The sequence below is a fragment of the Malus sylvestris genome, chromosome 16 (assembly GCF_916048215.2).
Source record: "Malus sylvestris chromosome 16, drMalSylv7.2, whole genome shotgun sequence".
NCBI lineage: Eukaryota > Viridiplantae > Streptophyta > Magnoliopsida > Rosales > Rosaceae > Malus > Malus sylvestris.
In genome coordinates, this window is record NC_062275.1 from 37,198,867 (window position 1) to 37,214,024 (window position 15,158).

Below are 15,158 nucleotides of genomic sequence, written 5' to 3' on the forward strand. Positions count from 1 at the left end.
ATGGTCATGATGGCAACGATAGTGATGACAATGACGGTTGTTGGATGGTGATGGCTGCAGCAGTAGCAATGATAATGGTGGTGCTCATTGTTAGGTGGTGATGAAGACGACAACAGTGGCTGTCATTGCCTTGCCCATGCGATGGTGATGGCGGAGATGATGGTGGCAGGATTTGTGGCAATGGTAATGGTGGTAGCGGCACGTCCGCGGTGGGCGTGTAAGAAGAATAATGGTGATGGTGGCATAGTGTTCAATATTTTTTCCTATGCTTATGGTGCAAACAAAGAAATTGTTGTATGATTTAATATTATATGTCCAAATTCTATATATTTCTTCATCTTCATCGCAATGAAGAGTTATAATCTTAAAATCCCAATTGAAAACACCGCCCTAATTACCTTTAATACGACTTTCTGATTTTGTTTTGACTGTTGTGATGAGTTATTGAAGGCCAAGAAAAAACACAAAAAGAACAATAATGCTATTCTTACCACATTAATATACCACATTATGTGGCATCTGATGTGGCTGTCCACATCATCTAAATTAATTATAATTTAATTTAAATTTAAAATCATTTAATAAACCAATAATTAAAAAACAAAGGCTGAAATTAAATGGGGATTGTGGTATAGGAGGAGTCTTCTCCTTCCTTCCCCGTTCACTCCTGCTTTTTCAATCTAAAATTTCCGTTCACGCATCGTTTTCGAACACTCAAACGACTCACTTGCTCTTCCTACAAGCTTTGGACTTTCTGCAATGGCTTTTTTAACACCGGTTTCGCAATCCCAATTGCTTTTCAACAAAACCCGGTTCAAGTTACCACCAAATTGGAGCTCCGGTTTATTGCTGAACAAGTTCTCTGTTTCGTTCCGGAGGATGAGTTTCAGAGTGCCCATGAAGGTGGCGGCGGCGGCGTCCGAGGTGGTTTCCGCTACCACGGCGGAGAAGGCGAAGAAGAGGTACCCGGGGGAGGCGAAGGGGTTCGTGGAGGAGATGAGGTTTGTGGCGATGAAGTTGCACACCAGGGATCAGGCGAAGGAGGGGGAGAAGGAGGTGAAGGAGCCGCAGAAGGGGCTGGTGGCTAAGTGGGAACCAACAGTCGATGGGTATTTGAAGTTTTTGGTGGATAGATTGTTGGTTTATGATACCCTTGAAGAGATTGTTGAAAAAGCTTCATTTCCTTCTTGTGAGTAATTTTTTGATTGTTTTTAGATTGAAAGTTCTAATTATTTTGGGGGTGTTTGAATTCAAATTTGTATCTGTATGAATGTTTTCTGGGTGTTGTTTCTCTGTTTGAGATTTTGGCTTTGATATGGTTGTTTAAGTTTGGATTTCGATAATGTGTGTTGGCTGTTGGATGATGTTGTTATATTTTGGCTTTGTGGATTGCTTTTTTCATCGTGTTTGTGTATTTGATTTCGCATTTTATAGCGCCAAGGCATTGTTAATCATTTTGTTTTCATTACGTGTTATTGATCAATATATTTGTTTTAGATAACTAATAAGTTGATAAATCATAACATGTTTCACTTGCGACTTTTGTAGAAATCCATAGAAAGTGATGCAATATGCCATATTGATGGTCCACCTCCTTGTAAAAGTGATAACATAGTTGCAACACAAGAGAGTAATGTCGTTGTGGAGGTATGCGATAAATATATTGATCTTCTTGTTATCTTTTTCCTTAGTTAATAATCATTGTCATTATAATTACTATACTTACTCTTTGTAATTGTAATTACTTTTATTCTTTGGGATTTAGCATTCTCATCTTACACAAGGAGTTCAAATTTGCATGTCTGCCAACCAATATCCTATTGTTCTCCATACTAATGTAAGTTGTGCATTTTGTCCTATTGATAGTGATTTTGAATTGCTTTTGTGTTAGCTATTAAATAAATATTACCTATTGTAGGAAAACATGGCTTTGTTATTGGAACTCAGTCAAGGTGGTCATCCAAACCCGTTGTACAAAGAGTCTGAGATTGGAAATATAAGTTATCCTACTATGCATGGAAATTATGTCCAGGTAAACATTGAGAGGTTGCATATAATTCTTTTGTTGTTATTAATCAAATATTTATTTACATCACATAGTATAACGCTCAATCTGTAGTTCTTATGGTTTTTTTTTTCTCTTTATTTAGGGTCAACAATATCCATACTAGAATGGAGGTTTTAGTATGTACAATATGCATAGCTCTACTTCAACGGCAAATGATGACCAAGAGCTCAACTAAGCAATGGAAGCAAAAATGAAAGCAATTTCTTTATGCAGTTTGAGTTTTTGTGGATTTGGATCCTATTTCTTCTAAACATAGATTTCAATGCATTTCAAATATTTTGTAACAGTAGCCAGTATGCAGAGGTGTTGCTCTTCAAATTCTTGTTGTACTGAAAGTAGAGTTTAATCAAATTCTTAAAAGGAGCAGATGTTTAATCAACGAAATTGAAAAACGAAATGCCTATATCAAAACACTGCTTTCTAAAGCTATAAACCAAAAACCAATTTCTTCCAAGTTTCAATTTTGCAATCCTACAGCAACGCTTATAGCTCAAGAAGAATGCAGAGGAAGTTAAGCACAAATATTCATAATCTGATCATGAAAATGTTTCTACTATTTATTCACGTTTACAAGTTGTAGAACAATATTGATTGACCTGGTAAATCTACTGCATACAAAGTGTCTAAAAAATTGAAGCAAAATCCAAACCAGAAAAAAAGTACAAAAAATCTTAGAACCATAATGTTCATCTAACTGCAGAAGCAACAATATGAGCCCACCATTTGAGATTGTCTTTCATGTCAATTTCATTCTCCATTGCAGGAAACCTCCAAATTATCAATAGCTTCTCTATCTTCCTCTTCTCCCTGACCTCCCAAGCTTTAGAAAGGTACGACCTTGTAATTGCAGACTCATCAAAACTCCCATCTCTGCTATCATCCTTCTTTCCCAATCTTTGCAGCCCAGGAATGATTCTCTCCAAGAACCCTTCTGGCAACACAACCTCCAAATCAAAGTCGTCAACTCCGAGGACCTGCTTTATTTTCGCATCAACCAACGGCGTCAACTCCATGGTGATATTATGTTTGCCAATATCAGTAAGTAAATAACACCTTAAAAAAGTTTCTCGAAACAAAAAAGAAGCAGTGCTTTACCTGACTAGTGCATTCTAACGACATAATTTGCTGCTTTTGTAAATTTTCCAGACAATGGAAAATTGGATTGCATTAGCATCAAGAGGTGCAGTAGCATCATAACTAAAGGTAGCACAAGGTCACTTGAAAACTACAGAGAAAGGATACTCAGAAAATTATACACTCCTCATTTGTATGTAATTGTCAATGCTTTCTTGCTAAAACTCCAATGATGTCATACTCCCTACTATTCACATACATTCCCAAATTAATAAGTAATCAAATTATAAATTGCTACAGTCTAAGGCAGTACATCGTTTGCGCAACTTCCAATTATCAGTGGTAACATTTCAGTAGCATATAATATTGGAATAAAACAATCAGACTTGTTCAGAATTAACGGAAAATGTATAAAACATTAGGGTAGGTCACTTGATCTAGGAATTCTACACTCCTAACTGATGAATTAAGGTGCCTCACACATTAAACATATCCTCCCGAATCAACTGATGCAAGTGACTAAAAAGCTTAATCTTGATAAACCTGAATAGTTTTCAAACGCAAACACAAAAACCTTGTGCTCGTCTTGACATACTATCCTCTAAACAGGCTATAAATTCTTTAATTTGTTACTATATTAGAATGAATGTACAGTTGTAGATACATACCTGCGTTTGCCACTGCACAACGAAGGTTTCCAGTCGGAGAAAACATGAGAAGGACAATGGCGAACCGGTTGCTCGATTTCATGTTCTAGGTGTTCTTCGAAATTTGATGGGTTCGATGAAACCGGTTGTTTCTTGAAGATCCGGATCTCGAACCAGAAAGAATCGTTTAGCTTCATTACTTCGTCTGCTTCCATCAATGGCGAGGCTGCTGAAAAAAATCTGGGCTGAAACAAAAAAATGGCGTGGAAGAAGAAACGGGAGAAGAAGCAAGGGGAAAGAAAGAGAAGACTCCTCGATATTTTAATTTCATATTTTTTTTTAATTATTGGTTTATTATATGATTGGTTTTTGTGTTTGGGTAGGCTTTTTGATATTTTGGTCTGTCAAAGAAGGGGAGTTCAAGCGTAAGATTCGCACTTGAAAGTGTAGGATGGGAAGGGTAAAGCTAAAAATTAAGAGGTTGGAGAATACAAATGGGCGTCAAGCAACTTATGCTAACAGTACACAAGTACATGTAATTTTGCAAAACTCAGATACATGCATGAACATTTGGAATCTAAGCGGAAGTGCCCATTATATGGATCCTTAGTTTCCTCATTTCGTTGTTCATATCTAAAGGCTCAAACTATTTCATGATAAACAAAACCGAACAAGAATAAACCGTGTTGCTCAGATAAAGTACAGACCGCAAAATTAGAGTGGCAGAACCAATTGTTTAAGCAACAGCTACTACTCCCGAGTAATGGAAGGAAACCGGTATCTCAAACGAATACATTCACAAAGTGAACATAGAAATTACTAGCAATCCAACTATAATAGCACACAAACAAAGCTATAAAAAGTTGCACGACGGGGAAACATTATACCGGGCAGATTGTCAAAGAAAATTTGATCTAATATGGTGAACTGATGCAAAATACAGATCCATATATAGAACTCGATTTCTTTGTTGGTGCAATATCACAACACAATCAAAGAACTCGATTCCTTTCTATGGATTTCTACAAAAGTCGCAAGTGAAACATGTTATGATTTATCAACTTATTAGTTATCTAAAACAAATATATTGATCAATAACATGTAATGAAAACAAAACGATTAACAATGCCTTGGCGCTATAAAATGCGAAATCAAATACACAAACACGATGAAAAAAACAATCCACAAAGCCAAAATATAACAACATCATCCAACAGCCAACACACATTATCGAAATCCAAACTTAAACAACCATATCAAAGCCAAAATCTCAAACAGAGAAACAACACCCAGAAAACATTCATACAGATACAAATTCGAATTCAAACACCCCCAAAATAATTAGAACTTTCAATCTAAAAACAATCAAAAAATTACTCACAAGAAGGAAATGAAGCTTTTTCAACAATCTCTTCAAGGGTATCATAAACCAACAATCTATCCACCAAAAACTTCAAATACCCATCGACTGTTGGCTCCCACTTAGCCACCAGCCCCTCCTGCGGCTCCTTCACCTCCTTCTCCCCCTCCTTCGCCTGATCCCTGGTGTGCAACTTCATCGCCACAAACCTCATCTCCTCCACGAGCCCCTTCGCCTCCCCCGGGTGCCTCTTCTTCGCCTTCTCCGCCGTGGTAGCGGAAACCACCTCGGACGCCGCCGCCGCCACCTTCATGGGCACTCTGAAACTCATCATCCGGAACGAAACAGAGAACTTGTTCAGCAATAAACCGGAGCTCAAATTTGGTGGTAACTTGAACCGGGTTTTGTTGAAAAGCAATTGGGATTGCGAAACCGGTGTTAAAGAAGCCATTGCAGAAAGTCCAAAGCTTGTAGGAAGAGCAAGTGAGTCGTTTGAGTGTTCGAAAACGATGCGTGAACGGAAATTTTAGATTGAAAAAGCAGGAGTGGACGGGGAAGGAAGGAGAAGACTCCTCCTATACCACAATCCCCATTTAATTTCAGCCTTTGTTTTTTAATTATTGGTTTATTAAATGATTTTAAATTAAAATTAAATTAAAATTAATTTAGATGATGTGGACAGCCACATCAGATGCCACGTAATGTTGTATACTAATGTGGTATATTAATGTGGTAAGAATAGCATACAAAAGAAAAAGAGAATAAAAATGGAGAAGATATGCAAGTCGAGAGATCTACTGAACAAAAGGATATCTAGAGATTTAGTATTCCCTTACACGAGAAGCGCCGTCTCTAGCCAGAATACCTTCAAGATCTCCGATGATTCTGGCCAACCATATCTCCAAATTTCTTTGGATTTTTTTCAAGTTGTTTCTAATGGAATCTGAACACCGTCGTGTGTTGTGTTTGGGCTGGTTCCCCAGCTCATCTCCATAAGAACTCTTCCCAATCTCCGTTTGTACTGCCATCAACTTCTGTCCAGTTTCTGTCGCACGTTGTTGAAGTCTAAATGATTCGAGTAAAAATTCTGTTTGTCGTTGCGTACAAAACTCTGGACTGAGTGTAGGTTCAGAGGGATCACTGCCTTGCTGCAAAAACAAGAAAATTTAGCGAGCAATACGGCCCAATAGGGGGCGACTTCATACCACATGTACACGGGGTGCAGCGATAACTAAGTGTACGACATCACCTAAGAGATGTCTTGGGGTCAGCTAATTGGTGTGCTTGAGGCATAGTCACAGCAATACAACTTTGTTAACTTCAAACTAACGAAGCAGTTGCTTCTCATTTATAAAGAACCTCCTGTTTCGTTCCTTCTGCGCTCCTTTTTTTTCTTCAGTTGTACTATCTGTTGTTAATGGCGGATTTCAACTTTATTAGCGTTCCAATATAATCAGGATTTCAACTTTACTTTTGTTTTTCTTTCTGTTGTAGTACTTTCTTCTGTTAATACTTGGGCTCTCTACAACGTTTAACAGACGATAAAATGGCATAACAAAAGTAAAACATGGAACATAAAACATTACCATTCTTCTGCACAGATCATCAATCTTCCCCGCAAGAGCTTGATACCTCTTGGCCTGCTTCCTCATCAATGAAGGTAACTTTGAAATATCATTCTTTCCAACAGTTTCCAAATTCAGTAATTCCAGTTCAAGTAATTTTAGCCTAGAGGATATTCTTGTCGACTCACCATCTAGCTTCCAAGGCGACTCCCTAGGAAAGAAAGACGTGTTGATATTTAAGTTGCTGCAGAATATTAACTAGAAGCCTCAGAAATGAACAGTAAGTAGGCTGGCGGATATATACCTTAGTACAAAATGCTTCATGTGAACGGTTCAAGGGATTCATACTGTACATCCTGCATAGGGAGGAGAACGGATTAAAACAAGTTCGAACCTTTCCAATTTGATAAATTCGGAGAAGAGAAAATACGCCAACATAACTCAATAAAAAACTCAAGCAGCAAAGCAGTGAAAAAAGACCACATTGAATTGCTTTTAATAGTTTCCAATTACATTTGACGTTTGATGGCTCAGATGGAAAGTATTAAAAAGCAATTAAGTTAAACTTCCGTTTCAGAACACAAGAAGTCAGAACAAATAAACAAATTTGAGGAGACTTGATGGAAAAGAAAACGACAAAATTTCTTCTCTTTTCTTTCAGTTTTCCAAAAAAACTGGAACAGTTGATCAAATCATTGCAGAGAATATTGGTGTCCAACTTCATTACAGCGATAAGTGCCAAACAAAAGGGTAAACTTGAGAGGCCAAGTTACACAGTTTTGGGATAACGATTCGCTTTCCAGATATAACCAAACACATGCCTTGTAAATTGCAACTTGTTTGCTAGTGATGAAGGAGACAACGCACCTCAGTATCTGGCAAAGGATTTGAAGATGATAATAATAATAATGGATTAAGATTTAGTCTTTTTTTTATTTTTTTTATTTTTGTTATGATCATCCAGATGCCAAATTGAAACGAAATCGAAGCCCCAGTGTGTGAAAGTGATGGAGGCAAACCTACCAGAGCTTGGAAGCACCAGCTACCAAGTGGGAGTCGAAGCCGAAGCCAACGGCATTGTCATAGACAATGACTTCCTCCTTGCCTCGGTGCTGGTGGCGGTGACAGTGGTTGTCGCCGTCAACTTCAGCCTCAGGTCCTCCTCCGCTCCTGGTGGCCATGAAACCAATCATGTCGTCCCTCTCCTCAACCATCATCTCCAAATCATGAATCCTGGTTGTTCGTCTTAAGGAATATCCAGTGAGGACGTTCCCTGGCCAACGAGCACACAACTCACCGAGAGATTGGCGCTGGTTGATGTTGTCTGTCGGGCTTCTGCTTATTGGCGGGCTGTAAAAGAATGATAGAGTTAATTCTGAAAGGTGCCTTTGTGGGGCCTTAGGTATAGGCCTTGAGGCTCACAATCAAAATTAACTTTAAGTACCCAGGCATGCCACTGCCATCTTTAGCATGACAGATGTAAAACCGATGTTAAGTTTTATTGTATATATATGTCCGAGAGACCAAGTTGGTTATGAAAGGTGCATTTGTGGGGCCTTAAGTGTAGGCCTTGAGGCTTCCTGTCAAAACTAACCAAATACTTGAACATATATTGGTTGTTTCATTGTTGCAGAAGTATCACAACCGTTATACTTTAATCGCCCGAGCCCGCAAAGCAGAACGAATTCAGATAGGTGCCTTTGTCGGGCCTTAGGTATAGGCCTTGAGGCTTCCTATCAGAGTTAATTCTATACCCAAGCGTTCTGTAGCAATCACAATATAACAGAAATAAAACTAGAGAATAAGCCAATTACTTGCGCCCCAAGTAACTTCGGACTTCTTGTTATCAAGGATTATCGTGGATGGATTAAGTCCACATAGGGTTCTTTTTATGCCTTGAGACCAAGGACTTTTAATTGATCAATCTTGTCTGCTCGAATGGTTAGAACTGAGAAGTCTTTTAATCATAAACTGGCTAGAAATAACTTGGATGCAGATGGAAATATACATTATATTACTAGATATATGAATGAAAGACAAAAAACAAATGAGGTCGGGCAAGGTTTCACCTTGTCGGGAAGGCTGATCGTCTTGCAACTTCCTCTCTTTGTGATTTACAAAGGGTTTGAATGCTAGAAGGGGAGATTGGAAGATGAGTTTATATGAGGGAATCGATACTACAACAAGATTTAAACAGGGTAGCAAAGCTTTTACAAAGACTTTCTGGTGAAGGTTGATCCCGAAAAGGATGAAGGCTTGGGGGCTGACTACAACTTTGTGAAGGTAAATCTGGTTTAAGCAGAGTTTGTGCTTGTATTTGTTTGTTTGATTGAGTGTCCTTGTCTCTGATTTTTCTTCCTCCTTTTATAGACGATTTGGCTTGGCTGCCTGCAGTATTGATTTTGCCCGAATGCATCTGAAGGGCAGTGACTCATCAACTTTTTACTTATACTGCCATTGTAAAGTACTTTTGGGCTGATTAGCTAGTTGGTCTACACCACTTGACCTCTAGGTAGGTGAGTAGGTGGTTTGAATGATCTGCACTTGGTTGGGAAACAAGCTTATTCTTTCTTCTGGGCTTCTGCTGGGCCTTGGACTTTTCCTTCTTCTGAACCTTCTTTTGGGCTAACCCCTTTTTAACCTAAAGTTCAAGTTTTATCCCAAACATTGGCACTGGAATCGTCCTAGGTTTTCTCCACCTCCAGAATCCTGGCATGGAGGTGGGCGATTTCTTGGTGGGCGTCGTCGATCTGGTTGAGCAGCCCCTTCTCCTTGGCTTGCCAAGCGTTGCGGTGGCTGGCGAAGATCTCGACGACCCTGGCATTGGCTTTGGAGTCCTCTTTTCGCCTAGAAGTCATGAAGCTCACTTGCTCTTCCACCTGCCATAGTCGCGCAGAGAGCTTACCCACTTGGCTCTGGAGCTCCTGGAAGTTGTCGGGAGCTAAAGCCAGGAAAACACCCAGGCTCAAGCCAAGGTATGAGCAGAATAGCTTCTTCGTAGCATCATCATCATCATCTTCTTCTTCTAATTGTTGTTGTTGTAGTTTGTGCCGTTTTCAGCCATGACTAGTGCCTGTAGGCTGTAGGAGAGAGAGACAGAGAGAACGCGAGATATTTTGTGTTGGGGTTTTGGGAAGTGAGTCGCTTTTTGGTGTGTGCGATGGACAAGGATTGTCTATCCTTCGGTTAAGGGTGGTTTCAAAAAAACGAAAACAAAAAAAAATCGAAAGCCAAACCGAACCAAAACCGAAAAAACCCAACCGAACTGAAAATACCGAACCGAACCGAATTCTTTTGGTTCGGTTCGATTTTAGTGATCTAGAAACCGAACCAACCCAAACCGAACCGAATTAATTAAATTAATTTTTTTATTTAATTATTTATTTTGGGTATTATTTTCTAAACCCAATTTGTAAGTTAAAATGTGCTAAACCCAATGTGTTGCCAAACTTTAAGCTCAAAATATTAAAAAAAGACCTATAAAAACTCTAAACCCTAACCTATTATTTCTCCCCCATATAAGGTTCCGGAACCAAACCTCCTCTTGAAGAACCTACTTCTATCTCCATAGCATTGTCTACTTCTGCCCCAGCTTTCTTTTCCAAATCTACTCTCATATAACATGTAACATAATCCATAAACATTTATTTCAGGTAGATTAATTGTGTAATTTGTTATGGAAAAGATTCCAACACACACTAAATAAATTCACCCACGCATTACTTTTACTAATCAAGTTGTCAACATGTAGTTACAAGCAAACAACCCTGATCTTTGAACAACATCATACAATTTAACTTTTCTAAGTCATTTGTACGATTTTTGTGTTATGAGGTTGTTAGTTTGGACTTTGGAAGACTTGATTGATGATTTTAGTTCAACTTTAAATGTTTATTTTCATTGTCTTTGATTCTAGTTAGAATGCTTATGTTATGATTGTGTTGGAAATGTTAAAATTTAAAATTTCAATGTTTTTCATTTTTTGAAAAAAACAAAACAAAAAACCGAAACCAGACCGAAACCGAACCGGAAAAACCAAACCGAAAAAAATGAACCGAACCGAAATTTCGGTTTTGGCAAAAAACCGAACTGATTTGAACTGAACCCACCCCTACTTCCGGTGTCCTCCTTGCCCTCCTGTTTTGTGTAGTCACGATTAAGTCACGTTAATATTTTATATTGTTTTTTTTATAAATATAATAAGACAAAAATAAATAGTAATATAAAATGTTGATGTGGCTTAACCGTGACTATACAAACAGGAGGGCACGAGGAGGGCACCGAAAGTGGAGGGCAGACAATCCTTGTCCGTGTGCGACTGTGGGTAACAGAGGACGATAGGGAAAAAAACGGCTTTTGGGGGTTGAGATTGTGCGAGTTTGGGAAGGAAGAGAAGACACTCGCTTTTTGCTTTTGGCACTACGGTTGGAGTCTACCTCTACCAACTTTGATGGGTTCTTAACTGGTGTTTTTGTACTCGTTAAAATTAACAGGTCAAATAATCTGACCCATTGAGAAAAAGGAAAAATTTAAATTAACGGGCCGTGTCGTACATTGTTCTTTATTATTGTAACTATTGTCGTTAATGGTTATTTCTCATTCTTTGTCAACGTTACATCGCTGTAAAATATGTTTGTGAACATTTTAACCAAAAAGAATTCAAATTCTGGCACCAAATCTTTATTCTTCAAAAAAACATAACTAGAATTGCTTCATTATTAGATTATATCCTTGCAAATTGATTAGGTACGTAGTTTGGCACATAATGAAAAAAATTAGGGTTCATATATTGTAATGTGTTAAACCTGTTCTTGTTTTTATTTTTTTATAATTAAACTAGATCAATGGTGAAAATATAAGAAATAACTAGGGACATAGAAAGATGACATTAGCTTACAATTAATTAAAAAAAAATGATTCAATACCTAAGGAACAAAACATCAACTTAATACTTACTTTAAAAGAATGAGAAATTAGGTTCTCATCCCTATTTTTTCTACTCCATTGATTAGGTCTTTATTCCTTTTCAATTTTTAATCAAGGTCCTTAAGTTTTATTAACCTCATCAATTATTTCAATAATAAAATATTTACATGTCAAGATAATTAAATTTATTTTTTTCAATTAAATTATATTTCTAAATATATTCATTTAGTGTTTAGAAACTTTACCTTTGGTATATTTATATTTATGGCTAAACTTTGTATCATATATTTCTATTTTTAGTTTGTACTCATTTTTAATTTGCAACCTTTTTTTTTTTAAATTATACCAATTTTCTTTTCAGTTTTAATTTGTATTCATATATTAATTTCTTTTTGTGCTCGTATTTTTTAAACTTTTATTTGTAATCATGATTTTTTAAACTTTTATTTGTACCTGTAATGTATTTATAATGTACCCATATTTATTTAAAAATGTATCACTTTGTTACATACCAAATGTACCAATTTTTTTTTGTTTTGTAAGTATCATTCCTTTTATGTAAAATATATCTATTTTTTAATGTAAAATCTATTTATTTTTTTTAATCTAAGATATACCCGTTGTTTTTTTTTTATATAAAATGTACCTCTTGTTTTATATATATATATGTGCCCAATTTTTTGTACGTGCAATGTACCCACATTTTTATATAAACGTACCAATTTTGTATATGTAAAAATGTACCCAAAATTTTATTACATAAATGTACTCACATTATATGTGACGACCCGTCCCTAATTTTCCTATGTAATTTCTCCCTGAGTATGTATTTTGACGATTATGCTCTTATGGGCAAGTGACGTGGACGTATTCGTATCGCTTTTATTCTATTTTTCGCTATTGTATCTAAATTGTGCATGTCGTTACGGGTGAACGTAAATTTTTATCAGTGTGAAAACACTATCCTGGATAGATTTTCGATACTCTTTTCAGTAGACAATCTAAAACTCTATCCCTAGCTTTTACCTAACTCATCTCGTGCACCCTTCTTTATTATTCACTCTCTCACCAATCACATCACCCCCTCATTTCTGTCCCCCAATCAGAAAAGAGAAAAATGAACTCTCTTTCTCTCTCTTCTCTCTCTCTCCCTCTCTCGTATGCTATATCTCTTTGCAAAACCTTCAACGAGTTTCAAAGCTCACAGATCGAACCCAAGAACCTCGTTTTCGTGTTCGTCTCATCCTCACGAACACAACCCTATTCTTGAAGCCTAGAATAGACGAGTTTTCAACGTCAAACTCGTGAGGTCTCGGGCAAACTGAGTTCGACGTGTTTTGAAGCTTGGGGAAACTTCTACGCAACTCCTCGAGGTTCCTACAACAATTTGGGAGAAGTTTGGAAGTAAAACGATCGAGTTTCGATGAGTTCACTTTTGGCCGGAACTTTCAAGGCTTTTTCCGGCGAACTCCATCCACTTTTTAGACTCTAAATAGGTATAACACGATTCTACTCTTCATTAGCTTCAAATCCATATATAGTGCGTCGAAAATGGTTGAGAAATGAAGGAGAATAGTGAATTTGAAATTTTTCCAGAAATTCGACGAAAAATCGAGTTGCAGACGGCGAGGCTCACCGGAGAAGAAGACGGAATATTCCGTCAAGGCCCTGAATTTCGTCATCTTTTAGAAAGTCTTGGGCACTTTCTCTCTCTACTGTATCAGTCTCTCTCTTTCTCTCTGTGAGAATTGAGGTGGCTCACCGGAAGCTTCAACCTAACTAGCCACTTTACTTTCTTCCTCCATAAGGATACCATGTCTCTTAACTCAGGATGAGTCAGAGTGGCCTCATCTTCCAGTGCTGCCTTCATATAGGAGAGGCAGAGATGCCCTGGGTGAAAAGTTCAGCAGTCTTATCTTCAGAACAAACCTCACCAACGTTACCCGGAAGAAGATAAGTTTCTATAACAATTCTATTATTATTCCCTACCATCTGCCAAAAGAAAAAAGAAAAGAGTTTTACTTTTCTTTTGTCTGCCTCAATTATTCTATAAATGGTGCCCCATCTCCTGCGAATGCTAGGGCAAAAGCGGAGATAAGATTCTTTCCTTATAATATTTCTATTATTATTCTACTTTGTGTTGTCTACCATGCCTGCTGACCAAACATGCCTCCACGTGAAGGTTTCCTCCAACGGCTGGATTGTTGAGGTTTATGTGAAGAGAGAAATCTCGCTGTTGCCAAGTCCCGGCAGTTTTTTTTTAATGATGTGATTTACTTTTCTTATCTTTTGGAGACATCTGTATAACCCCACCAGAGGCTAATCATAAATAAAGAAAGAAGGCAGCATGCCAAAAAAAAAAAAGTCAAAATGTCGGCAAGCCCAAAATAGTGGGCTGGAATGTTATGTGGAGGGCGAAGGCCTATATGCCCAAAAGAGCCAGGCCCTATGACTTCAAACTCCAACCTTCATCCCTTCACTTAAGATTCACTCTCTATTATCACCAACCAAGTAATAAAAAGTACGTCCAGACTAAAAAATTATTCAGCAGCCTGCCGTTATTATCACCAACCAGGTGATCAAAAGTACAACCCGTCCTCTAAAAAATCATACGTGAGCATCACTCATGACAATCACCATCATACATGAGCATCACTCATGTCAATCATACATAAACCTTCATGAGCATCACTCATGTCAATCATACATAAACATTCATGAGCATCACTCATGTCTACATCCATGAGCATCACTCATGTCAATCAACATAAACATTCATGAGCATCACTCATGTCAATCAGCTTCGAAAGCTTCATTTACAAAGTTCTAGCTTTGAAAGCTTCATTTATAGAGCTCCAGCTTCGAAAGCTTCATTTATAGAGCTCCAGCTTTGAAAGCTTCATTTACATAGCTCTAGCTTCGAAAGCTTCATTTATAGAGCTCCAACTTCGAAAGCTTCATTTATAGAGGTCTAACTTCGAAAGCTTTATTTACATAGCTCTAGCTTCATTTATAAAGCTCCAGCTTCGAAAGCTTTATTTACAGAGCTCTAGCTTACAAAGCTCTAGCTTCGAAAGCTCTAACTTCGAAAGCTTCATTTACAGAGCTCTAGCTTCGAAAGCTTCATTTATAGAGCTCCAGCTTCGAAAGCTTCATTTACAGAGCTTCACCTTCGAAAGCTTCATTTACAAGAGCTCCAGCTTCGAAAGCTTCATTTACAGAGCTCCGACTTCAAAGCTTCATTTACAAAAACTCCAGCTTCAAAGCTTCACTTTCAAAGCCTCACCTATAAAACTTCACTTTCAAAGCTTCACCTACAAAGCTTCATTGCATGGTATACAAAGACCGCCTGTGAACAACCGCCACTTCAGCCCATACATGGATTGAATTTGAAGTCTCCAGCCAACAGACTCTATTGACTGAAAACTTGGGGGACTACACTATGTACCATATATAGGGCTTCCGCAACTGGGCCTCATGAAAAATACTTAGGGGACTTAGCCCATCATTTATGTATT

At 37.7% G+C, this 15,158-nt stretch overlaps 4 protein-coding genes across 4 annotated transcripts; 1 reads left to right on the forward strand and 3 right to left on the reverse strand.

The window, feature by feature from the left end:
* The first annotated feature begins 687 nt into the window (after positions 1 to 687).
* On the forward strand, positions 688 to 1,225 carry LOC126608319 (heme oxygenase 1, chloroplastic-like). Its single transcript, XM_050276186.1, has one exon. It carries the CDS (start codon positions 760 to 762, stop codon positions 1,195 to 1,197), a length of 438 nt encoding a protein of 145 aa, XP_050132143.1. The 5' UTR covers positions 688 to 759; the 3' UTR covers positions 1,198 to 1,225.
* A 1,465-nt stretch (positions 1,226 to 2,690) lies between these two features.
* LOC126608322 (uncharacterized) lies at positions 2,691 to 3,206 on the reverse strand. Its single transcript, XM_050276189.1, has 2 exons — positions 3,164 to 3,206; positions 2,691 to 3,042 (listed from the first exon to the last, which is right to left on the reverse strand). Exons 1-2 carry the CDS (start codon positions 3,185 to 3,187, stop codon positions 2,755 to 2,757), a joined length of 312 nt encoding a protein of 103 aa, XP_050132146.1. The 5' UTR covers positions 3,188 to 3,206; the 3' UTR covers positions 2,691 to 2,754.
* A 1,821-nt stretch (positions 3,207 to 5,027) lies between these two features.
* On the reverse strand, positions 5,028 to 5,663 carry LOC126608320 (heme oxygenase 1, chloroplastic-like). The gene has a single exon (XM_050276187.1). It carries the CDS (start codon positions 5,598 to 5,600, stop codon positions 5,163 to 5,165), a length of 438 nt encoding a protein of 145 aa, XP_050132144.1. The 5' UTR covers positions 5,601 to 5,663; the 3' UTR covers positions 5,028 to 5,162.
* Positions 5,664 to 5,900: 237 nt separating this feature from the next.
* Positions 5,901 to 7,360, reverse strand: LOC126608318 (uncharacterized). The gene is made up of 3 exons (XM_050276185.1): positions 7,019 to 7,360; positions 6,736 to 6,925; positions 5,901 to 6,297 (listed from the first exon to the last, which is right to left on the reverse strand). The coding sequence occupies exons 1-3, from the start codon at positions 7,036 to 7,038 to the stop codon at positions 5,971 to 5,973; spliced, it is 537 nt and encodes a 178-aa protein (XP_050132142.1). The 5' UTR covers positions 7,039 to 7,360; the 3' UTR covers positions 5,901 to 5,970.
* Between the last annotated feature and the right edge of the window lie 7,798 nt (positions 7,361 to 15,158).

What these genes read in the sequence shown, in the direction of transcription:
- LOC126608319 (XM_050276186.1), top strand. Translation starts at nt 760, where the DNA reads ATGGCTTTTTTAACACCGGTTTCGCAATCCCAATTGCTTTTCAACAAA.
- LOC126608320 (XM_050276187.1), bottom strand. Translation starts at nt 5,600, where the DNA reads ATGGCTTCTTTAACACCGGTTTCGCAATCCCAATTGCTTTTCAACAAA.
- LOC126608322 (XM_050276189.1), bottom strand. Translation starts at nt 3,187, where the DNA reads ATGTCGTTAGAATGCACTAGTCAG. An exon ending in CGTTAGAATGCACTAGTCAG is followed by an intron (nt 3,043 to 3,163) that starts GTAAAGCACTGC and finishes AAAATAAAGCAG; the next exon opens with GTCCTCGGAGTTGACGACTT.
- LOC126608318 (XM_050276185.1), bottom strand. Translation starts at nt 7,038, where the DNA reads ATGAAGCATTTTGTACTAAG. An exon ending in ATGAAGCATTTTGTACTAAG is followed by an intron (nt 6,926 to 7,018) that starts GTATATATCCGC and finishes TTTCTTTCCTAG; the next exon opens with GGAGTCGCCTTGGAAGCTAG. An exon ending in ATGATCTGTGCAGAAGAATG is followed by an intron (nt 6,298 to 6,735) that starts GTAATGTTTTAT and finishes TTGTTTTTGCAG; the next exon opens with CAAGGCAGTGATCCCTCTGA.